This window comes from Hirundo rustica, chromosome 3 (assembly GCF_015227805.2).
Source record: "Hirundo rustica isolate bHirRus1 chromosome 3, bHirRus1.pri.v3, whole genome shotgun sequence".
NCBI classification, from domain to species: domain Eukaryota; kingdom Metazoa; phylum Chordata; class Aves; order Passeriformes; family Hirundinidae; genus Hirundo; species Hirundo rustica.
Genome location: NC_053452.1, coordinates 43,085,403 through 43,110,553, shown reverse-complemented (window position 1 = coordinate 43,110,553; position 25,151 = coordinate 43,085,403). Strand labels below are relative to the sequence as shown.

Below are 25,151 nucleotides of genomic sequence, written 5' to 3'. Positions count from 1 at the left end.
TTTGCAGTGACTTTGGCCAGAGTCAGTTTCTGGAGGCGGCTCAGTGTGTCTCAGGCTGCAGGCTGTGGATGTGCTGAGGGCTTAGAGGCAGTGGCACAGCCCCGGGCAGCAGCTCCAGCACCTCAGTCCCTGCAGCCACCGCTGCCTGCACTGCTGCCAGCCTGGTGGGAGCTCAAAGGTGCCCTCCTACGTGCTCTGAACCATTGCCATCAGCTCAGTTTCTCCAGGATGGAGAATTTATGAAAAAAACCTTTAATTACTGGCCACAAACATTTGCAGTACTCTTGCCTTGGAGCAACGGAGCTGCAGCCAAATGGGTGGAACCCAAAGGGATCAGTACGACACTCAGGCCAGAGCAGGGTTTCTTGAACATAAGCTTACAGGCACACACCAGAAGTTTCTTTCTTGGCAGTTGTAAGGTCTGAAAAATGTGTCAAGGAGAGCAGGATGTTCAGTTAGAACTTTAATAACAAACAGCTGTAAAAAAGCCTACAAGTAAAAAAGCTTCCTGCCAGTCAAAATAAATTTTGCCACCAAGCTAAGTGGAGCCAGCGCTCCAGCTCACATAGCTTGGAAATGTCAGGGTGCAGAGGACCCATGTGGTGAATTTTCTCCTCCCAGGTGACCTTTGTTTTTTCTTCCATCACCTTTTCTTCTTCTCCCATCTCCACTGGGATGCCACTGCATCTTCTCATGGCAGGCGGCATTTCACAGCAACAGAAACACTTCTCCTGAGATAATTTGCACCTACTGCAAGTGGGAGATTTTCAAAGACTGCCTTCAGCTCTGGTTATTGGACTTCAGAGAAGAAACTCAGGAGACAAATGACCCATTGAACTTCAGGGTCATTGGCACTCGACACTTTTGGTAACAAGAGAAGCTAGGGCTCAGGTCAGGCCCTTGTGCAAACCTCGGTTTGGTCACTGAAGTCAAATCATCCAAAAATCACAGAAGACTCTTTCCTTCCCCCATGCATTTTATTTTCTTTTTCATTCCTTTGTTCATTTTGGAGACAAGCATTATAGGAAAACTACAGTAAGCTATTTTCAGGGCAGCTATATGCTTTTCGATTTGTTGGGTCCCCAATCGAATCCTGACTTGCCAAGGGCATTTAGCCCTGTATCTTGATACTGCATAAGGTCCAAGTTTCACAGTCATGTTCCCAGCCACCCTCCGGGTGAAGAAGTTTTTTCTAATATCCAACCTAAACCTCCCATGACACAACTTCAGGCCATTCCCTCAGGTCCTGTCACTGGTCACCACATTATGTTTTTGATCTCAGAGTAATATACAGTAACACTGCTTCAAGTGGGTGATGGGCAAACTGGACAGCAAAGCCCAGGGGTCTGTCTGTAAATAACACCTAAAAAGGTGGGTTTGTATCCCAGGGACGTGATTTGCAAGCTCTTTGGGGATGCTGTTGCTGAGTGATCAGCAGGACTCTGCCTGCTGGGTGCTGCACCAGCACCCACAACCACGACTTCAAAGGCTGTCCCAATCTCAACAAATACCACTAAAGTCACCACCAAATCAATCAATCAATCAGTCACTATTCTTCAGCCACAAGCATTTTTTCTACTCTGCCCTTACAAATCTTCACTCATACATCAGACCTGCTGGCTCCTCGTAATGAGGCAATGCCGAGATGCTGTGGATTTTCCTTTAGTAGAGAGAACTTTTAAAAGCTGAGAGGGAGCTTAGACAAGATTGAAGCAAATTATGTGTAGGCCAGATCCTAAATATAGTTGGAATACCACCCTTACTTGGCTGTGGAGTCTTTCCAAACCAAATTCTTCTCCAAATGCCTTTTTAGCTGTTGGAAATTCAGCTTGAGTATAAACCAAATTGTTTTTCCAAATACATTTCTGGAAGAAGTAGATGTGAGCATGCAGAAGAAAAACTACCCTTGTAGCTGCACATCTGATTCTCTTACATTTTGGGAACGTGCTGCGTATGACAAAAGGCAGGAAGTCAGCACCTTCCTCTATGTGAGATGGTTTTAAAGCCCACACATAACCCATTCCCTCCCCCATCCTGCTTGGGTGAAGTGAAGGAACAGCTGTGTGGTGTTAAATTGATAGCTGGGGCTAAACCACAACATGCAGTTTTCAAATTGCTTCTGCAATCATGATCCAGATACTGCTCTGGATTACCTGGAGATACTGGTGGGAGAGTGTGTGCGTTACGTTTAAGTCTATTACAGTGAAGTACAAATAGGTTTTAGCCTTTCCCAAATCTCATCCTGTCCCCAGGTGTCAGATGAAATTAAAAAGCAAGGATACCTCCCCAAACCGATTCACTTAAAGGCTTGAAAGAACAGCTGAAGTGTGTCGATTTTTTTTTCCCCGATCTAAAAAATTCGGTTTCCAAATTCTGGATCAAATTATTCTTGGCTTTCTCTCAGACAGATTCAAGATGCCCCAAACAACTCCAACGGCACCGAGGAAAGCAGAGTATTAAGGACAACATACAAAGCAACACAAAAACCTTGACAGTTCTATTTAAAGTGACTTTATTAAAACATCGTTAATATAAAATGTGACCAAATACAATTTTGTTTTTGTAAGAATGTTTAATAAAAACATATTCAAGAAAGGAGGAGCATCAACTCTCATCAAAGCACAGGAAAAACCTACCAGGATAAGTAAAAAGTTCTGCAGCATGTTCTACCAGCTGGTCCCAATGTGTATTAGGGTCGAGATAGCCGATGGAAGAGACAGGCAGCCCAGGTTCTTCCCTAAGAAGCTTTAAGATATTACCAGAGATTTTTAGTAATGCTCCTTGATGGTAGGAGACTTTGTTTTCAGATCTCCCCAAATCAGAATAAGATTAGAATGTGCATCCTCATTCTGGATTTACTACTTTTCAGCAGCTGAATGTACAGAAAATCAGATTCACTGGTAACTGTAAACCCCAAGATTAACATTTATTAGCTTTAAAAGGAAGGTGCAACATTAATCACACATCTAAAGAATTTGTGTTAAAGTTGTTATAAGCTGTATTAATTCTGGATGCTTGTAGCAAATGCTACAAAAGAAAAAAAACAGCGGTAAAGTCCGGGATGGTAACAACAAATATTTTCTGAACTGCTGAATAATAATATCCACAAACTACAGGAGTTTGTCCATCTCAGGAAGAATGGAGAGAAGCTTTCAGAAGCTATAAAAGCTTCTTTTCAGAAAGAAAATATCTTTCTATAAATAAGAGTATGCTATGCAATGACTTCTACTTTGTAGCAATCTTACAGTTTAGCTAAGGAACCTTTTAAGAAAACGCTAGAAAAAGTGGAGGGTTTGGCCTTGGGGGTTCTTTTTTTTTGGTGGGGTGTGGGGCAAGAGGGGAGGATATACTTACAGCATTTTCCTTGCCCAACAAGTAAATTTTAATGTTCTATCAGCATACTCTGCTTGTTGGGAGCAAGCAGCACACCAATTAGAGGCAAGGCTTCCTCCAGGACATTGCGAACTCTTCCTGTAACAAGCAGAAAAAATCCTGCCGCATCCAATTCTGCACATTTAACTGCCCCTGGCGCTGAACCAAGCACTAATCCATGAGAAGCCTAGCACAACTATGGCTTAGGAGATGGTGACCTTCTTACAGCCTTGGCTGGGACCCATTAGAGCCCTGTGTTTTGCCTTCTACCCCAAACAAATGCTATGGGACTATTGCTGAGGTAAAGGGAAAAGTCAAACCTTTGGCATTGGAGCAGACCAGTCACTGGCTGTGCGTAGGGGAATTAAGGCTTCAAGGTGAGGTAAACACAGTGAGAATCAGTGTGTAAATCATGCTGCATTTCAGAGACAACAGATCCAAACGACAGCTACTCTTGTTCTCTACATTTTAAACACCAAAGATCATTCAAAAGCAGAACTGGAGGCAACACTGCCAAGGGCCACCTTGAGATGCCTCTCTGCACCTTAGGAATAAATGCAACCCCGATGTTGAACACTAAAGAGGATGAACCCACAAGGAGGAAAAAGCACCAAAGTTGATGAGTCCTTGAGACAAAAAGCTGCTTAAAAACCAAAAAAGCCTCACTCTGCTGTGACCTCCCATAAACATAGTGGTTTACTGACACAAAGGTAATCTACACTCCAGGAATTCTCGGTGCTGTAGTTCCAGCACTAGTATTGTGAAGAGTTACACTCTCGTAAGGAGGCAGTGAATTGTGTTCCCTGAAGGATTTCTCCAATTCATTAGGTGTTGTCCCACTTCCTTCTATCTACCCCCAAGTCTTGAATCCAAAGACCAGAAACACCATTTCCCCAGGTCATTTTTCTAACACTCTTAAGTTATTTTAGCAGATTTGTAGGGTACAAACACAGTGCTTTTTTGGATCCATCATTTTGGCAATGTTTTTGCCTTCTTCAGAAGAAAAGTGTCTTCAGTAAGTGGTACAAAAGATACTTCGAAATGAAACCAAATCTACAAATCAATGCAATGCTGGATGCTTGCTTTTCATACTATTTTTTGCTAGCTATCTGAAGTATGGTCTCAACCACTGCACGTGCAACGCTATTTCTTACAAGCCATGCTGGCAAGGTTTCCACTGAAAACAGCAATCTGGTCCTGTAGGTTCCATTTCTAGGATACAGAGACTCTCATTTGTGTTTCTTTAACATGTGCACAGTAACTTCTCCCGTCCTCTCAACACAGTAGCTACTAAAAATTTTAACAGATATTAAAAAAATATTCAAATGAAACCACACTTCTATCACTGTTTAAAAAACAAAAACGCATACGGTATTACAAAAGTTTATACAAAGGCAACATTTAAGAGTTTGAAAGTTACTTCTAGAAAAAGACACAAATGCTAGTAAATTAACATACAAGGAGAAAAGTATTCCACTCCTTCCCCAAAATTGGTTTGATCTGTTTTGAAGTATCTTTTACCAGTTGTCTAGAAAATCAAAGCCAGTCTTCAAGATAACATTGCTTGTACTAGTCTGCAAGGTAAAAAAAAAAAAAAAAAAAAAAAAAAAAAAAAGGAATTAAGATGTAGTTAATGATGGTTATTACAAACTCAGTATTTGACTTTCTGTCTAAAAATAAAGTTTAAAATGTTGCCTGACAATATTTCAAGGTCTTCACCATACTCTAGAATATCTAAGTACCTACACCATAAAATGCTGGATATGACATGCAAAAATACTCAAAATTGCCCAAAAAGGCAATTCCAGATAAAACCAAAATTATTCTTGAGGTCTTCAGGCAAAATGTTTTGTGTTTTTTCCTCATGTAAAAAAATTCATGAAGATCAATTTTTTAGACTACAGTGAGAATTGCAGAGAGCGAAACAAACACAGAAGGCAAGCATCATTAATTCAACAGACTGTCTGTTGCAATTAGAGCTAGTTGTTTCCACAAAATGACACAGATTAAACTTTGATGACAAGTTATTTACTAGCCTATCCAGAACATGCTCACTCCTGCAGTGTTAGCCATGACATTTAGGGTGATTTTAGTGTTTAGGAAGCGTATTCAAGAGGCACAGCTGAATCTCTGGAATCTCTTCCTACAGCCTGGCTTCCCAGAACAGGAAAAATAATCCAGAAAAGAAGAAAGGAAGAGAATTCTTATCATACATGAAGTTCTTCTCTGTTCCTCTGTTCCCATTTTCACATGGGAGGGTGGTTTCTCCATAGAGAGAAAAAACTGGCTTTTCAAACTTTTTCAGTTATCTTGAAAACATTCACAAAGGAATTGAAACTGGCTATTCGTAAGAAAACATGACAAAGCCTTTAACTAAAATTAAAGGACTACCATGTTCACAAACTAGCTCTGGAAGCATTATCCCTCAGCTTCAGAAAATGGTAACTAAAGATAGGGCATCAAATACTGGAGTGGCTTAAGCATTGTTCTCTCCTAAGTGCTGCCACTTGCAACCAGTTACCTCACCCGGCATCCTTCTGACTTTGCATCATCTTGTCTGGAATTCAAACAATCACAGTTGGGAAAATAGAGAAAAAGCTGTATGAAGTGCTGAAGGTGTACAGTAATGTGTCAGGCTATTGCCAGAGTGATGCCACAGATTTCAAACAGATCTGCACAGCTCTGCTTGAAGTACCACTCCTCTTCTCTACTTCACAGTTTTCAAGCTTTTGATCTCTTTCCTTTTTTTCCCTCGCTGTATCATATCCTGCTGTTCCCTTTCTTTTCTCACAGATCAGCATCTGCTTTTTAAAATAGCTTCAACTGGCTATTGAGCTGCTTAAGGTTATTTTTTGTTGTTGGGTTGTTTGGGTTTTTTCATTAAAAAAAAAAAAAAACATTGAGAAGGCTAATTCTGGAAGCTCATTCTATTTCTATTTTGGACTTTAAGAGAAAACACATTTGAAAGCAGCACAGCTGCCTGGGACAAAGCACTGGGAAGTGGCTGTCAGGCTACTGCTTGGAACAGCTGAGAACTAGTTCAACATTCACCACTACGCTGTGTGTACCAGTCAAGTATCCTACACCCTAGCTCACCTACTTTTCAAGTTAAAAAGCTTATTCTTTCCATTAAGTGTTTTACTTAAAAAAAACCCCAAAGAAACCCAAAAAACAAAACCCCACAACCTCTTTTATTTAATACAGCAACTTGCTAGGTAGCTTGCTGTCAGTTAGCTGCTTGGCGCCTTGTCAGCATTTCTGGTGTTAGATTTAAATTGTACCGCTATGCTATGTGTTAAAAAGCACTTAATTGAAGTTAACATGTTAAACAGACTGTTAAATAACAGGTTAAATAGTCTTCTTCACATTTGAAAGACAAAAAGCCATCAAGCTGAGCTATGGCTTAGTGCTCTTTGGAGTCCCTAATCTTCCAGAGCGGCCCTGCCAGATTTTAATGTGCTCTACAGTTTTTAAACGTAAGGATAGTGGGGAGAGCAGTACTCACCTGTCCAGGCATTTGTGGGTCTGTGAGTATAGTGCCATCAGTATCTTCCTTGTTTGTCCTAGAAGATGCCAGATCCTGCGGTGGATCAGGAAGAAAGAAGTCATCTAGAGAAGTGGTGGGGAGTTGAGTAGGTCGAGGTTTCTCCCATTCGAGAGATACAGACGGTAGGCTGGGGGCGACAGACTTCTCTGGTTTACTTATGCTGGGCTTCTCAGCTTTGGTCATCTCCTTTGGAGCAGACTCTTGTCTGTAAAAAGAGGGAAGGGGCTTCTCTCCTTTCTCCATGGACTTGATCTGGCTGGGGGTCAGGGACTGGAACTCAGATTTGTCTCCTTCAAACTTGGAGCGCTCTGCGTTTATCTTCCAGAAGGACGACTCCTCTTCCTTCCTGGATGCTATCAACCCATCAGAGCCAGGGGTCTTACTGGCCTGAGAAGATTTAGGGACTTGGACACCAGGTGCTGCTTTAACAGGCTGCCTCTGTTCGTTCTGCAGCTGGGCACCACCTTGCTCTTGTATGGAGAGAGATGCAACGCTGAACTCCATCTGACTCTGTTCAGGGACAGAAGAACAGTATTTCAAAGCCCTTCACACAGACGCAGTTTTGACTTTCTGACCCTGGTGCACACAGGCAGCACCTCAGCCCACCGTGAGACGGCTCTCAGACAACAGATACTGCAGCAAAGCTAACCTAATTTCCCCATAAATGTCTATCTTTGTAGTTTCATAAAAATAATGATTTTTAAAAGTCTGAACTGCAAGCAAACATAAAAGTCCCCGACCTGCTGCAGAGGAGACAATTGTACTGGAGTCGCTCAGTGCCATCTAAGGCAGCAGTGCACAGCATGCACAGCACTGAAACATTAGAATAGAGGCCCTAAAACATTACAACAGCTGCAGATGCATTTTGAAAGTCAGAGACATTTTGCATGAAAATTTTAAGCAAAAAAAGCTTTAGAGTGTAGTTCAAAAGGCAATATTTCATTATAGTCTTTGAAACAGTTGGCTACAGGTCCACCTGCTTCCAAGACAAAGGATCAGATGTAATGGGTATGTGTAGGTAAGTCGTTTTATAATTCTAATGCCCCTCTGAAGGAAGAGAAATGACTCCAGCAGGACCAGTTCCAGAGCCCTGGTTTGTTTTTATTTGCAGAGATAGCTGTACCCATTTCTGAGTGATAACACTGGGCCAAGGAAGCAAGTGATCACATTTAGTGCATGAAAAAATCTTACAAGTCTCAGAAAAGTGAACAGTACTTCAAAATATTTGTTTTACTTACCACCACTTCAGTAAAACGACTCTCAACTAGCTAGACACTCTTCAAGCTAATAAAAGTTAAGCGTTATTACCCTCTGAGAAACGTATAAGCATATGTGCCAGGAAAGAACAACATAATACACAGCGTTGTGTTTCTAAAAAGGAATAAATGATGCAAGGAAAAAATAAATTGCCTCTACTGTTAAAGCTATGCTGTCATCATCATGGGCCTGACTGGATTTGAAAAAAACTCAGAGAACTTGTAGCTTTTGCTACAAATGGTTAAAAGGTACTTTGAAAGATCATTACAAATTTGTGATGTTTTTTCACCATTCTACTTTATTGCCCAGCCTTTCCTGAATAAAACAGCAATAGAACCTATGGGTCTCAGTCTAAAACAAGTCCTAGTTGCATATCATTTTCACTGAAGTGTTTGATCTTGAGTCCTACATTACTGTGCGTGTTAAGTTCAAAGGGACTCTAGATCTAGCAGGACTCACACGCCTAGTAGTTAATATTCAGAAACTTCTCATCAAAGAACAACCGTTAACCCAGCAACTGATTATTTATAAAACAATTTTTTTAAACAGTCAGCAGCTGACTACACATAATTTGATTCATGGACTTAGATCTGACCTTTCCAAAGAATTAGATGTGTCGTTTTTCCAAGGCTGTAGGCAAGAAAGCACCGAGCTCCGTGTTTTCATGGAGAATATACTTACTGTGCTACCAAAAGATGCAGAACATAAACAAGCTGCAAGTAATTATAGCTCAGCTAGAATAAGGTGAGTGCAAGGATACACACAAGTCTTACCAAACAACTCAACACCCCACCCTGCCTGCAAAAAAACTGTCAGGAAAAACCTTAGGGCTCTGATTTATTTTTTTAAACAAGTCATGGCATAAAATTAAGAGCAGGATATTTATCCGTAGATAAATTTTGCATAAACAAACCATAGATGCAGTGGTGTTGAGGATTATTTACAGGGACTGCCATTCCCTATATTAAAATATAGGGATTTATTTCCCTAAGCTCATTTGGCAGTACTACTGAATAGTGATTTACCACCCTGAAGTTAAGATGCTTTAAGACTTTAGAAATGATAAAATCCCAGCTTAAAAACACAACACAATATAAAACAGACCTGCAATTCCCCAGCAGCCAAGAGGAAAAACAAAAGACAGATTCTAAAAATCAAAGTCAGGTTTAAAAAAAAAAAATCTCCATCTTGGAAGACTTAAGTCATGTAAAACTCCTCATGTAGGCATTAAAACAGTGCTACTTTTTGTCCTGCAGCAGTCTGCTGTCTTCTGAATAGCCTGTCCTGGGGCTCACACTAGGGATGACAGTAGCTGTAGGCCATCACAGCAGCAGTCACTTTCAGCAGAATGATTCCTTCACCCCCCAGCCCAAGGAAGAGGGAAGATCAGTGCCCAGAGTGCAGAGCGGCCATCACAGCCCCCAGGTCCACCAGGACAGTGTCGGAAATAAAATTCAGGACAAACACCAAGGGAAGGGAAGTATGGGTCTGTTAAAACAAACGTTAGAAAAAGTAAACCAACAAGATGGCTCTGCATCTTAACAGCAGCCTGCCAGACAAGCAAAGCCAGGCCTTCTGAGAACTTCTTAGGCTGTGGAGCTAAAGCCACTGACTGTGGCGATATTTTATGTTCTTTTTTATGGGTCAAAATACCAGCTGTGGTTTGGAAGTGGCACGTCGCTCCTAGCGTAGAGAAGAGCGCGGCACTGCAGCAGCACTTCAGGCAGTTGTACCTTTCCAACCTGCTCGTGGAGGTATGTGGCTCCGGAGAGGATGTCCTCTTTGCCCTCTGTGCAGAGACCACGGGGTGCACCCATTTCAGAAGACAGGACCGCCTGACACTTGAGATCACACATCTGTCTCACGGTATGCTTTGGAGATCAAACAGTTCATAGCCTGACACGGAATAGTCCAAATGAAAATACTTCTTCAGGAGTTTCCGTTCTCCCACAAGGAAGGCAAAGAAGACAAGACTACCCCGACAGGTTCTGAAGGCACTGTGTCTCAGCATGATGTAAATACAGCTCCGAGAGGTCACACGGATAATTCTGCCTCTAGCATTTAATTCCAGAAGCCAAGAACTTCTGTGGACCAGTCACAAGATATTCTGTTTTCCCTGAAATATATAACGCTTCTATTTGACTTCTGAGGTTATTTAACACATCTAAACCCCGAAAGAAATGTAGCTGACGGAAGAAAATTATTAATAGGCAATATCTTTCCAGTCAAAAAATTGGCAATAAAACACCCTCCCCCGCAAGGAAAAAACAAACCAAACAACAAAGCAGCAGCCTAAGTAGGAAGATAATTTCACAGAGATGGAAAAGGCCCATGTGTGAAACACCCTATGCTGACATCTAAGTAATGAGTAGTACTGTACACTCTAATGAGTCACTAGACACTACAAATGCGATTTTAATTAGAGTTCTGCTCTCAATTTCTTACATCAGATTGCAAATTGGCAACCGGTTGCGTCAGCAGGAGAAGGAAGGAAACGATATTTAAAAGACAGCAACCTCCCCCTCCCACCCCCCAAAAAATGTCCTTTTCCTTTAGGTTTGCCAGCCATGGGAATATCTTAGTGCACATCTCTCCTGGCCCCAGCCAAACTTAGGGTAGCAGTTCACCTGTAAAGGTCTGCCTTCCCCAGGCTGGGGCAGAGTTGCTGTGAGCTGCACCTGCCCATGCAGCACTCAGAAGTAGAACTGCACTTGTGGCACTGCACCAGCTGCCACCCTGGGGAGGCAAACACTGAAAGGCAGGGTGTGATTTCATGGTCAAAAGTGAATTGTCTTCCAGGCACAGTTTGGGATTCGAGAGAGAAGGTTTCAGTTCCCTGCTGCTTTCATTGATTTTGTATTACTTTACACGAGCTGCAGTTCCTGTACGTATAATTCCCCATCTGAGGAATAAAATAAAAATATTTTCTTTTTCCTACCGTCTGTCCAAATGGTTATTTCTGGGAATTGTTCCGCCCTGAAAGTCTCAAGAGTTTACAGACAGACTAGTACAGTCCCAACTGTAATTTCTAGAAATATTGGAATTCAAATAAAAGCTATTAACATCAGTAGTATTTTCAAGATATTGCATGAGCAAGTCTTTCTCAACACATTAAGAGGGAGGGGGGAGAGAGTGCATGTGAAAGCATGCACAAAGAAGTATTTTGAGGTAAAGCAAATGTAGAAGTCTGTGGTCTATCCCTCTGGTCCCAAACCACTGCAAGGATTTAAAGAAAGGATATTCTGTCTTGATCATTTTTCTCTGTTGTAAATATAAATAATACTATAAATTGTAGGTTTTAGGAGGTTGCATGTCCATCTTTCCCAAAAAAGACCATATGAAGGTATTTAGGAATTTTGTTTACTGGATTAAAATTTTAGACCAAACTTCAGTCTCAAGGCAGCAGTAATCCACTAAATTGTAGCAGTGGCTGTATATGCTCATGGGAAACAATGTATGCTGAAAGAGAGGCACCAGATACTGAGAATGTCATGATTTAATAATACTGGATGAAATCAGGTCTCAGTTCATAAGTACATATTAAAAACAAGATGACCACAAAGAACCCAGGAACTTTTAAAGCATCTTATTCACTCATCAGGAATGTGTAGTATTTTACTAAGCAGTCAGGCAAATACAGCCAAAACAAATTGTTTTGCTTGGCAGGCTGAAAAATCCAAATTGTTGAGACAAAGACTACAGAAACACTGTCAAAAGTAACTTGTTTTAAGCCTGATAAATGCAGAGGTAGAGAAAGCCAACTTTAAAAGATTTAGAAGATGACTTTGCTCTGCTGAATGGACAAAACCAAAATAAATAAAGGGCCCAAAGTAGCCGCAGTTTTTGCTTTGTTTCCCATGCACACCGTGGGTGTTTTCAGGATCTTTGCAGAGTCAGAAAGAAATCCTTAGGTCAGCAGTGGCAAATCGCGAGGGCAAAAAATAGAGCAAAGCACTCAAAACCAATCTAAGATAATTTCACAGAGATGGAAAGTAATCTAAGTAATTTTAGTCTATACAGAAAGATAATGCCAGAGTTCTATAGTATGGACTTTGGGAGGAAATTCCATTCTATACTCTGCTGATATGAACTCAATCCAGTCTGCCACTGCTCCTGGCTAGCTTGAGCAAGCTTGTACTGACAGTGCCTGATTTTATGCTGAAAACCAACAAAGATTGATGCAGGAAACTGAATCCTTAGACTTGACCATACAGAATAAAATAAACCTTGAACAAAGCTTCTATTATCACAAGTTGGATCTGGTGGGTTTTTTTGCTCAAGAACTAATAGTCGACAGAAGTTTTACAGCACTGTGTTTTAAACATACGTAGTCTAAATCAAAAAGGGAAGGCTAATCTCAAAGGCTCAGGGATGACTCTCCTTCCAAGGAAGCACTGCCATTTATGCCAGCTTGGTAAAAATAATCACACCAAATTACAGCTTGTAACAAACATTATAATATCATGCTGCTAAGGAAGGAAGGAAGGAAGGAAAAAAATTCTCTTCTGCCACTGTTTTCCTATTTAAAACAAAACATCAATTAGGGCTTGTACAAAGAAGGATACCAAAGACTGCCTCAATTTTATATAAAGGAAACAGTTGGTAAAGCATGTTTATTACAAGTGGAACATAGTTGTTTACTTCCTCAATCATTGCTGGGATTAGATCACTTCTGCAGCAATATAATTAGAGAATTCAGACAGGGAGATTATTGAAAGGACTGAAGCTCATCACTTACTCATTTTGCTTTTTTTTGTTTGTTTGTTCATTTTAAACACACCTTAGAGGCTTCTCTTTTCAACAAATACCTGAGGGCCTGTTGAAAGTAGAAGAGAGTTGGCAACTATTCTACCTGTATCAAGAAAAGTAAGTCTTTAGATATTCATGGGTCAGTTTAAAGCATTTGGAATGAAACCTATTTTTGTTAATAGCAGAAATTAGAAATAAATTGCAATTTATTCCCAGTGCATTCTGTGTGTTAACTGAGGTGGCAAACAAATATTTTCTGCCCATTAATAGATTAATTAACCCCACCTCCTCCCCAAATCTAAAACCACAAAACCCATAAAGTTCTGAGTACAGGAAGAGTTGCAAAGAAATTTTACTTCCAAGTTCAGGCATGATTCTTGTTTTCCATTTATATCTTGAGGTCCGTGGTGAGTTTCACTGAATTTTTACTTCAAACAAACCAAGAAACCTCAAAGGCTAAACTCCGCCAAAATGTCATCTTTCATCTCACGTAAACCTGAAGCCATAAATAGAATGCCCTGAATTCATAAACCTGGCTAGAGCTCCAGTTAAAAGTGTAACCCACATTTCAAGGCATGCTATGTCCATGAGGGCTCCACCCATGAACCAAACTGCTCCCTCCAATTCAATCTTTAGTTTTAAAATGTCAGCCTATTTCCAGTGCCAAGAGAGCTCGCCACTTCCCAAGTTCTCCTTCTGAGAAGTGTTATTGCTGTCTACTAAAAATATTATTTAAAACGCTGTCTAACAGCTAACTCGGCAATTTACATTGTAGCTCTACTTCGTTTGCCTCGTTTGAGGATTTAAAAATAAAAAGAAGAGACAAGAAATACTCATCTAAAAATAGTGGAGATATTCATGCAAGTGTTTGTTGTGATATGAACGACTGCAGCCATATCACACATTTGTGTTTAAAGTGAGAACACAGAAAGTTTACTTGTGACACAAGTGAACTTACCAAGCCCCTCAACAACGTTCTGCACAAAATGACAGCAACTCAATACACTGTTCTCTGGGTAAGTTTGACTGCCATGATGTAGGGAATCCATGGAACTAGCTACAGTGAGAAAAACGTGTCCATAACTTACCAGCTAGAATCCTCATTGGCATCACTGTTGCAGCTGAGAGCCTGGGAGAATACATGCCCTCCCCTCTTCTCCACATTTCTTACTACTGTCTCATTTCCCTTCACGTTAGTTACAGAAAAATAAACTAGAAAAATGAATATTTTCTGTGTCTCAGTGTTTAAAAAAAAAAAAAAAAAGCCTACTGGTATTAATTATTTACATCTCTACTTTCTCCTGCTCTGCAAAAGCCACGTTCCCTTCCTTGGGTAAGCCAGAGCATATTCATGCACATTCAGGCAATAACACGCTAAAAACCCAAACCAAACAAAAAGCTCTGCATTAAAGGGAGATCAGGGAGAAGAATATTGTGGAAAGACTACTGCCTTAAACAACAGTGGGAACAGGTCTGGCTCACAGGATGTTGAACAATGCATTACAACACACCAACCTTCTTGAACAGCTCATTCAGGTTTCCTCACATGGGGCCACTTGAGTCAGGCTACTTTTCGCTCAGCTGCTACCTCATTAAAATTGCCTTCCAGTATTACCTCATAAAAGTACTGCTTAGGGGAGATCAAAGAGTAAGGACACAGCAAGATCTCCACTTTTGAAAAGGAAGACTCAGCAGTGGAAGGATTTGGTTGAAACATTGATACAATATGAGGCACTGGGGAAAAACCGTAAGGAAGAATCCTCAGGAACTGACCAACCCATACCCTGTAAATCCAGACAAAATGGATTCTCTAGACTTTTGCCAGAGAAAAAGGCTGTGCAACTTTTCACCTTACAGCTCTGGCACAGCTTTTATTTCTGGTCAGCAAGGAGGGAGAGGGGAAGGAGGGAAACACAGCTTGATCAGCCACAACAATTAGTTCTAAAATAACCTTCTCCCCTCCTCACTTCTCTTCAGTGACCACGCAAGTGCTCCCCTATCATTCTGTGTTCCTCGATTCATTACAGTAAAGAATGAAACTAGTGCATTTATCCACCTGGTCCCTCATTTTGAGACACCAGGAGGACGGTAGGAATACCTGTCGCTAGAGGACATGAAAAGAACGACCTCACGCAGTCTGTAGTCAGAGCACAAAGAAGGGAAGTTTATTTCTTGACTTCGATTTATATAGCTTCTGGACAATGACCAGGGATTGGAGAATGAGGTTGCCACCTCTCCGACCCCACTGGCCAAACTAAAAGTCCATCAATTGTCCCTCCTCAGAGAGGAATGCGAAAACAATCACTTTGTTTATGTTACAATCCGTGAGAGACTCCACTACAAAAATGCAAACAGTCAGAAGGCCAAAAATCTCAGGGCAACAAATACCCTTCATCAGCAAGCAATAAACCACAGGCTGGGTTTAAAAACACTTCGGTAGGCACACAAGCATTAAAAAGAAAAGAAGACTATCAGTTAAAGAGGAAATCATTCAAGTTGCAGATGTATTCAAGTTGCAGATGTATCTCATCCTGCATCACTAGTCAGTGCATTATATGAAGCAGCATCTCTAGGAAGTTCAAGTATTCAGAACTTACAAAAATCTTACCAAGACAGAGCTTAAAATATGATTATGGCCACCACATTCCCAAACCTGAGGTTTTGTGTTTGGACTGGTGAGAAAGACAACACTGCTGTCTCCAACATATGATTTACTTCACCTTACTGTCAATGAGGTCAACACTTTTCTGGCATTTTTTCGTTTCTTGGGAGCTTCACTCAAGTATATCCATGTCAAAAACCTCTTCAATATTATACCAAAAGCCAGTGGCTGCTTCTTCTAAGGGTCCTGTAAGACAGGAGGGCTTGCCTGAGCGACCAGGTTTCCACTGCAGGAAATCCTCCACTGGTTCCTGAACCATCACAGCTTTTAAAGGAGTTTTAAGGCAAGTGAAGACTGCCACTGGTTTTTCTTAAACCGCAGCACTGCAGGCTGCCAGGACCCAGGAGTCACATCAAGTTTTAGGTTAATCAGCTTCTGCAAAGCACAGATGGGGTGCAGCTACAGGCAGTGACCTTGAGCAGGGAGGGCTAAATCTCAGGTCAACTGGATTAATTTAGTATTCACCGGCATTTCCAAATAATTACTCTGCATTAGGCTAAGATTATATTCATAAGGTCATATGTGATTATCTACATAGTTCAAGGGCAAAAAAAACAAAAAAAAGAAAAAAAAGAAATGGGGAACAGGGCAGTAGAAGCTTTCTCTGGCAGATAAAGGCAAAACCCACAAAGTCTGAAATGTGTGATTAAATTAACATGCTGGCCATATCCAGTTGAGAAAGACAATGAGCTGTGGTTTTGCTCCCAGAGTTTTTCTCCAACAAGAAGAACTAAACTTGATTTCCCACCACACATATGGCACAACTGTGTTTCCTCGCACTGCAGGTTCAGAAAGACAGAGAACTCTGGCTCTGTGTCAGCCATATGAGAATCCCATTATAAATAACGCTTTGATGAAATACCAGAGGTAAAATGAGGTGTAAAAGAAACCCCAAACCAACCCACCACTGAAAAATATGTTGTTTTTTAAGGAGTCTTTTGGAGAGGAAACAATATAATGCTTCCAGCATGGTGCTAGGTTAACAAGTTTCAGTACATTTGTTCTAAGACAACATTCTAGTTCATAATAAAAAGATGAAGTACTAGACAAGCTTTCAGAAAGGATCCAGTGAAGTTATGAGATACCTGCACACTTCTCACACCACTTTCTAGCTACTTTACTCCTAACTTCAAAAGTGAAATGCAGCTGTTTATACAGTATCTGAGATAAGGGTCTTACTAAACATGGAAAGTTGATTAAAAAGTGTGCAACAAAAAAAAATCAAACCATTTGTAACGAATTGGCTTTACATCTGCACTCAAAGCCAGAACATTAGTTCATGAAGTACATTGAAGTTCATGAAGTACAAGAAGTTCATGAAGATGTAAATCAAAGCATACCAGTCCTGCTTCATTTCCAGGATGGTCACTTTATATAGCTTGCATAAAATAAAGTCAACATTAATCAATCAAGTATCAAACTGAAGACAAATGCAGAAGGAACAGTGTCATATGACAAACCAACATTTTTAAAAAATAGTTGTTTATTTACCTTCGTTTCCCAGGAGAACGGAGCTGAGTGTTCATCTTGCCAAGTTATGTCCTGAAATAAAATTCAAGAATGACTGAAAATCAGAAGAGCAGCTTCATCTTCTCAGAAGCATCACAGTTACACTGCTGGAACCATAACAACCACTGCTACAGAACTGACTATAAAGTGAAAGCACTGCTTACATCTTAAGACCGACTGAAAGCAGCTCCTCTGAGGGGAAGGTTATCAATACTGTACCAATTTAATTATGGTTAAAGGTTATCAATACCGTATCAATTTAATCAACAAAATATATGAAGATTTAACCTGGTCTAAATCTCCTGAAATGGTTTCCCCACAAATAGCTTTAAAAGGTACCATATTTCCGGTTTTCTACCAGGCATTCTTTGGTAGCCACTAGCAACACACGGGGACAGAAACAACGAAAGGAGAAGGGGCCTCGGGGGAATCAAGCCCCATCTCCTCCCGTTGGCAGACCAAAGAGCACCTGCACACCCAGGCAGTCGTGGGGCAGTGGAGCAGCTGTGTGCCCACTGGGCCAAGCCACAGCTGGATCCAGCCCCAACAGGACACACCATTGTACCACAGCAGGGATGGCTGCTCTGAAAGAAATATTCACCGGGGTTGGAGGAGCCACACGGCATCCACAGCACAAAATCTGAAATCCATTCTTCTGAGAAGCTGCGTTTCTGAAAACAATCCCAAACTGAGAAATTTAAGCAATCTCTTCACACTAGGCACGCCCCCCAGAAATACATGCGGCCCACACTGAAAAATGAAAGGGTGGAAAATAATTTGAACGTATTTGTTAAAAAATTAGAACAACATGATTGCATTTCTATTCCTAGTAGTGGCTGGGACTCATTGGCACATTGGCTGGTCCCAAAGGTAGAGGTGGTGAGCTGTAGCCTCCATCCTGAGCAGGTCACTGCCTGGGGACACCGCAGCACGCCAGGGAAGGAGCAGGAGTGGGAACATTGTATGGAAAGGGAAAGGCCAGGAGCAACCATGCAAGATTTTCACACTCCTGCTGTTCAAAGAATAACAGAACTCAACCATGTTTTAACATAACACAGAAACCCCAAGTTTCACTGTGGCTGCTTTTTTCTTATTTCTGGTCTCTGCCTTTCTAGAAATATATTTCTCAGACATCTGGTAACATTCTCCTGATCTACTCTCTCTTATTTCACTGCAGGCAGATTTTTATGGCCAAGAGCTATGAGAACATGATTAGAAGTGTCTAAAACCATGTCCTAAACATAAAAACATGTTATACTCAAACTACCACTCATCTGTGGAACACAGGGTTTCTAGCAGCAAGGTATTGGTGGTACACCTGAGGGTGATCCCGTGCTCTTAAAAAGAACTGGCCTGACAGAGCTCATCTAAGAGGAAAGGCCTGGGCTCTGCTTGGTCACGTATTGTGGCCAAAAGGAAATTTGGTACAGGAAGTTTTTGCCAAGAACACAAATGTAATACAGGTTCTCTCAATCCAGGAAACAGATTCTCAGATGACATTTAAAGGAAAAAAGGGAGCAAAAGTCTGCATTTTAGTATCTATCAGCATTTGCACTGGCGTGCCGCTGTCTGCATGGGAATGCCACGCCACTCAATTTGTGATGCCTCACAGCAGGTGTGTCGAATTATTTCAAACTCCTAGGACAATATCCTTTTGCCTCTGAAATGGAGTTGGCACTTCACTTCGGAAGCATGCAGGAGAGAGGACTCACAGCCCAGAAGGGAAGAGAGATGGAAGACCCTAAGCATTGGATTGAGTCTCACACTCAAGGCAGGACTATAATGCTTCTGTCTGCATGGGGTCAGGATAAATCAGGGCTTGACTTCAGCCACAGCAGTAAAGGACAGAAGTGAAGTCCAGAGAACACTGCAATGTGCAGCCAAAGCACCTTAAAGCCCCAGATGTGTAGCCATAGATGCCAGTGGGTTTTATCTAAAGAGTTTAAAGGAAGTTCTTTCTTCTTGCCATTTACAGGAGAAGCAAGCCAGCTGAGAACCAATTTTAAACTTGAAAGTGAGCCAAGTTCATCCTCGTCCTGGATCCAAGACATCCAGTTCTTTATTTTGCTGTTTTTGAGGCAAGAGAAGACAGCACTGGGAGGGACACCTCTACCCCACGCTCCCTGCACACCCTCAACTCAGCGATGACACCGCTGCTGTGAGCCAGCCCTGACGACAAAAGGCCGACCACAGAAGGATAAAAAAGCAGCATGGGGAAGGCAGAGTGAAGGCATGAGGCTGTCATGCAGCAGGATACATCATTCCCTGCAGGACAGAGCAAGACAGCCTCCCACTTCATAGAAGCTGGTGTCTTCTCAGCCATCCAATGCTGGCACTGCAACTCGTAACCTCGACCTCCAGCATAGGCAAGAAAATGCTCCTGGAATGAACTAATTCTGGTAACAGTTGTTAAAAGTTCTGGCCAGAGATAGAATCGAAGAGTTTCACAGATTATATAAGATGGAAGTAGTTAGGCAGCAGCTCCTTAAAAGAAAAGGGGTTTTTTTTGTTGTTTTTTTTTTTTTTTTATAAACTTAAAAAGATGGCTGATTTTATTTCGGGCAGTACAGCCCAGCACACCTCAGAGCCAGTAACTCCGAGGAGCTCCGTCCACATTCAAAAGATCTTCCACGGGATCTAGCAAAGAGTAAAATAGGATAAGACATGGTTGGAGGATACAAACCTTCAAGCAATTGATGTCTGTGGTTATTTGAAGTGTACTTGGGGCTAGGATGAAGGAGACAGTTGACAAGTTCTGCCCATTGTCAGGGGAGGGAAGGAAGTTTGTGGCCTCCACCTCATGTGTTTTCACACAGAGAACATGCAGAAGACCAAGTGAAAAGATAGGATACTGCTGAACTGTGTTGTGCTATCTAAACTGCCCGATTTATGTTTGTCACCAACAAAATATGAGAAGTAACTTTGTTTTTTGTAGAATAAACAACTTCTTACATGCTTGAGGAAACTGGGAGCAAAAGAATCAACTATTTCAATAATAACAAAAGTGAATTATGACTGGAAATCCTAGCGAAAAAGACTTCAAGGCTATTTGTCATCAACATAGATTAGAAAAAATCCATATCTGATCAGCTTTTGTTTTCAGCACACAACAATGCCTTCTTCCAGAAAGAAGGCAAATAAATAAACTTTTGTTCACCAAGGTTAAAAAAAATAACCTATTTGTGAGAAATGGGGCCTCATGCAACATATTTCAAAGCTGAAAAAGACGAGTGAGAAAGAGAGGCAAAAATCTGGTCATACACTTGACTTCAATAACCAGCTGCAAAATATATAAAAAAGAATCACAAATTACATTTGCTATATGTAGGCAGCTTTCTGCAAAACAACATCTGAATTTCAAAATGGAAGAAGCGTGCCTGTGTGTCTGACATGAGCATTGTTCAGCACAGCTGACAGTAGCTGGGCAAGACACAAACTCACCAATAAATGCTTCTCAGAAGTGTTATTACAACAGGACTTGCTGGTTATTGAGGTTTTACTGCACTCAAAAGTTGCCTTTAATTTTGGGGTATTTAAAAAGCACAAATCTCTAAGAGGCCCAACTAAAAAGTTTTTGCTATATTGATTATTTGTTGCTTTAAAGCAATTTTAAGTAGAGAGGTAAAAGGGCCGATCCTTTGCTTGGTGCCAAAGTTCTTAAGGCTAAGCAAAACAAAGGCAAGTATGTCGAGCTTCCCTCTTGAAACACAATGAATGAAGCTAACCAAACTCTCTTACCTGTCTTTACTCCACATAAAATGTTTACCACTTCCTAAAGCATATGGCATTTTTTCCAACAAAAAGTTTAGTTACTTCACTTCAAACTCTTTTACTGCTCAAATACTGAACATGCATTCAAAGGAAAAAAAATAACTAAAAAAAAAAAACAAAGGAAAAATCAGACCTTGACTCCACACATGTCACTTGCTTATGGATAAAGAGGGATGGCATTAAGAGAACAGTGAGAACTTGCTGTAAACTGAATATCTGAACTATCTTTCACTGAACCAGAGAGATTCTGGTGACTCCCAGTGGCATCAACTGACACCAAATCAGCTGCATTATCAAAGGCTGGCCACTATAGCGGGCAAAGGGTGGTAGCCTCTCACATACTGCTGGTTTTCCACCTATTACCCTCATGGTTTATGGCATATTTCAAAAAGAATCCATCTATATTACATTCATGCTCAATCTCAGCTTGTATTTCCAGACTTCTCTCTGCTCAGTTAACCTCCATTTCCACCGCTATGAGCACTGGAATGAAGAAATTATGAACTGAGAAATACCAGCAACTGGAGGCTCCTTGGAAAGAGGAAACAGTTGCAGCATCCAAAAGCCCTCGGTCAGGAGGACTGGGCTGTCTAGACACAGAAAATTACGGTGAAGCAACAAAGTCTCCTGTGCTGGGCTCATGTGCCATGACAGCAAGTCAATCATCAGCAAACAGGACCAAACTCATTTCATTGGGGTATGAAATGACCTTGTTAGCTTAATTCTCATTTCAAACTGCATTCACAGCCCTGCCTGCAGGGCTTCCGCTACCAACTCCGTGACTGGTGATGCTGCAATGAGGATAAGATGGAAGAGAAGGAGCAGTGACTCTAGGCATTTGCTAAGAGTCACACATGATGCTGCAGCGATGTAGCACCATAAAATGACTGGATCACGGCTACAGGATGTCACGGTCCTGTTACCGCATGTCTATTTTCTGGAACACCCTTCCCACACAGCCAACATACTCAAAGGTGTTTTCAAAATGTAAGAGATGTTTATAGTTTGGGAACTTACAGTCCTGGGCTATGAGTTCAGGAGATAAATTTGGTGCTAGAAGAGATATACAGGAAATGGTGGGGGCGAGAAAGAGGGAAGCAGCTGTCCAGAGAGCCAAGACCACTACATATATCCTCTGGACCACCTTATTATAATGGTTATATGCATGAAAACGGGACTGAAACAGTGAGAGGCCCAGACCAGTAAATCAGTATCTTCAGTATTCATCCTTGGTTTTGCTTTCTACCAAGTCCTCCAAAGAACATGAGGTGAAAGAGATCGAATTTCCATGCTTAAGCAAGCACAGGTAGATCACTACAGATTTCAACATCAGTTAACAGGGAAGATGAGCTGTGGCTGGAAACACGAAACTTCTGGAGCAGGTGTATCAGCAAGAACATCATCAGACCAAAACACCCTCACGGAAAGCACTGCAACATCCACAAGCGATTCTGAGGCACGTGGGCCGCTCTCCGTTTCCTTGCCTTAGGATACCACACACCAGTAGGCAGGGAGAGCAGCCAGGGCCAATCCAAGTGTCCTGAGCGAGGGCCGGGCGAGCGCGGCGCGTGCAGCAGCTGAGTGTCACCGAGGCAGCAGGGGCACGGCTCCCTGAGCGGGACACAGAGGGAACAGAGCTCTGCAGGACGAGCGCTCGCAAGCCCGGGACCTCGAACCCGACTGGCAAGAGACCGGCACCAGCGGCTCTGCTCCAGCAAGACAAGGGGGAACGATCTGTCAGGCAGGGCAAATGTCCAGCAATCAGGTCGGATGCCAGCAAGGGAGCCAGGGGAGAGGAAGCTATCAGATGAAGAGCCAGGAAAGGCTCCAAGGCTCAGCTGGAAGAACTAAAATGGAAATGGCGAATGCCAAAATGAGTGGAATCTCTTTTCTTCGGAGAAACAATTTATATTAACTTCTGCTTAGAAGTCAAAGAGGAAGTCAGTTGAGGCAGATGCTTCCAAAATTAAACACTTTGTACCAAGCATTTGGATGAACCATGCCTTCTTTGGTTAATGGCTACAGAAACGCTAATATTATGCATATTGTAACTGTATTTAGGGAGGAGAGGGGAAAGAAAACTATTTGCCCAGTTTCAGACGGACTCTCTAGATGCTTTAGGAAAGTATTATTTCCATACAGTGCAGCACAACAGCCAACAGCGTTTGCTTTCCCTCCAGATCCACATAATTCAAAGCAGAAAGCACAGCAGAGCTCTCCGTGGCCGGGAAAACTGAACATATTTATTTCCCTTATTCTTTAAATCCTTTCACAACTAACTTCATATTTTTTAAGTTTCTTTTCAAAGGTTGTTTGCACAACCAAATTTGTTGTCTTGTGTCCTTCTACACCTCTTTTTGGCCATTACTATCAAACATTTATCTAGAATTTTGGGTATCGTGAACTAGACAAAAGTGACCTACATCCCATGCTCTCTGGCTTTAGATACCGTGTGTTGTGCAGCACAGCATCACACCTTCCTGACAAGGGAAGCACAGGCAGGAGTCTCCCAGCACAAAGCCAGTCAGGAACTATGGTGCACAGCCTCAGTGTGCCCCACATGCTTCTTAGAAATCCCACTGCAAGGGATATTAGAAAGGAGGCTAAAAGTAGCACTGCTCTCTTTAAATTGGATTGATGATTACAAATGCAGAAGAATATATATATATATATTTTTTTTTATTTATTTTTTTTTTCTGGTAGAAGCCACATAACTTAATGAACAATAGGTCACTTAAAGTAATTATATGGACAGAGTGAAAGAAACCAGCTCTGTAATCACATGAGAATAAAAGAACACAATAGAAGTGTAAAAGAATAGGAAAAAAAAAAAGGGAATCAATACACTGAATAAGAGACACGGTATCTGAACAGTACTGTCAAATCTCTTCAAGCATTGTTAGACCTTCCTCTTCAAGAGCTCACACTCGGTAACACGACCCACTGCTCCAGATCGGGTACTTTTTTACTGTGGATTTCCAGGGCTGCCACGCTTCACCGTTGGCTAGATGGCTCTCAGAAGTTTCAAAATCCATACTTTTTGCCATCTATCTTTCCACACCCCTGTTTTTCCTGGCATGTGACATGGAACAGGCTGCATTTTTTTAAGGTGTCAAACATGCCAAGAGCTGGAATGTTTTCAGTGTCGTATTTTTAACCGTGTCTAAAACTAGAAACGAAAAGGAAGAGATTTAATTCAGTGTAAACATTCCCTGCAGCCCATTTTCAGCAAGGGACCGCGTCCAGCGCCAGCCACGGTCGTGCCCCGGGCGTCGAGGGAACTGAGACCATCCCTTTCTCCAAGCCTCCTTTCTGCAAAATCCACTCCGGCGCCTTCCCCGCTTTTACGGTGTGACCCAGCGCCTCTCGCGCGGTGAACATCCCTCCCTCCCGCACAGCCAGGGAGCGGGGAAAGGAGCCGAGCTCATCACCGGGGCAACTCGCCCCGCTGCCCACGGCGCGGCACGCCCGCGATGCCGGGAGCCCGGCGCCGGCGGCACCGCAGCCCGGGGGAGGTCGCGGCCGCCGCGCCCCGCCCGTGCGGCGGTGCCGGGGCTGGGGAGCGCCGCAGCCGCCCGGACCCCGCCGGCGCCCCTGCCCCTGCCCTCGCCCCTCGCCCTCGCCCGGTACCTCGTCTCCGAAGCGCACCACCTTCTGCCCGGTGTTGAGGCGCAGGCTGGGGTAGGAGGCGGGCGGCGCGGGCGGGCGGGCGGTGCCGCGGTGCGCGGCGTAGCGGGCCTGGACGTGCGGCTCCACCAGGCACTTGTCGATGATCTCGTCCTGCTGGCGGGGCGGCAGCCGCTCCCACTCGGGCCCGTAGCGCTCGCGGATCCGCTCCTTCTCCGCCATGATCTTGCGCGCCATGGGGCTCAGCGAGGAGAAGTAGCTGAACCGCTTGCGCTCCCGCTCGTCCAGCGGCCGGTTCCCGTTCATCACCGCCGTGCGGGACGCGGCGATCGCCGCCGCCATGGAGGCCATGGCCACCCCGCCGCCGCCAGCCCCGCGCTCGCACGCCGGGATTGGGGATGGGAACGGGAAGAGAACCGCCTCCTCCGCTCCCCGCCCGCAGACGCCGCCTCCCTCGGTCCCTATAAAGCCGGGCGGCCGCCTCCCCGCGCCGCCCGCCCCCCGCCCGCCCCGCCCGCGGGGAGCCGGCCTTTCTCCGCCGCCTCGGGCCGGGGGCAGGGAGCGAAGCGGGGACACCGCCTCCCGGCCTTGCTTCGGTCTCGGAGCCGTCGATAGAGTGGGGCTGAGCGGGCCCCGCGGCCCTCAAGCGCTCCTGGC

General features: G+C 43.0%; 1 protein-coding gene across 1 annotated transcript; it reads right to left on the bottom strand.

Moving 5' to 3' along the window:
• Positions 1-2,495: 2,495 nt before the first annotated feature.
• On the bottom strand, positions 2,496-24,910 carry C3H1orf198 (chromosome 3 C1orf198 homolog). Its single transcript, XM_040060069.2, has 4 exons — positions 24,498-24,910; positions 17,079-17,129; positions 6,878-7,429; positions 2,496-4,946 (listed from the first exon to the last, which is right to left on the bottom strand). Exons 1-4 carry the CDS (start codon positions 24,843-24,845, stop codon positions 4,890-4,892), a joined length of 1,008 nt encoding a protein of 335 aa, XP_039916003.1. The 5' UTR covers positions 24,846-24,910; the 3' UTR covers positions 2,496-4,889.
• Between the last annotated feature and the right edge of the window lie 241 nt (positions 24,911-25,151).

Excerpts from the sequence above, each read along its gene's own strand:
- C3H1orf198 (XM_040060069.2), bottom strand. The coding sequence starts at position 24,845 with ATGGCCTCCATGGCGGCGGCGATCGCCGCGTCCCGCACGGCGGTGATG. Across the intron at positions 17,130-24,497 it reads TGGTGCGCTTCGGAGACGAG|GACATAACTTGGCAAGATGA; the intron begins GTACCGGGCGAG and ends ATTTTATTTCAG. Across the intron at positions 4,947-6,877 it reads ACCCACAAATGCCTGGACAG|ACTAGTACAAGCAATGTTAT; the intron begins GTGAGTACTGCT and ends TTTACCTTGCAG.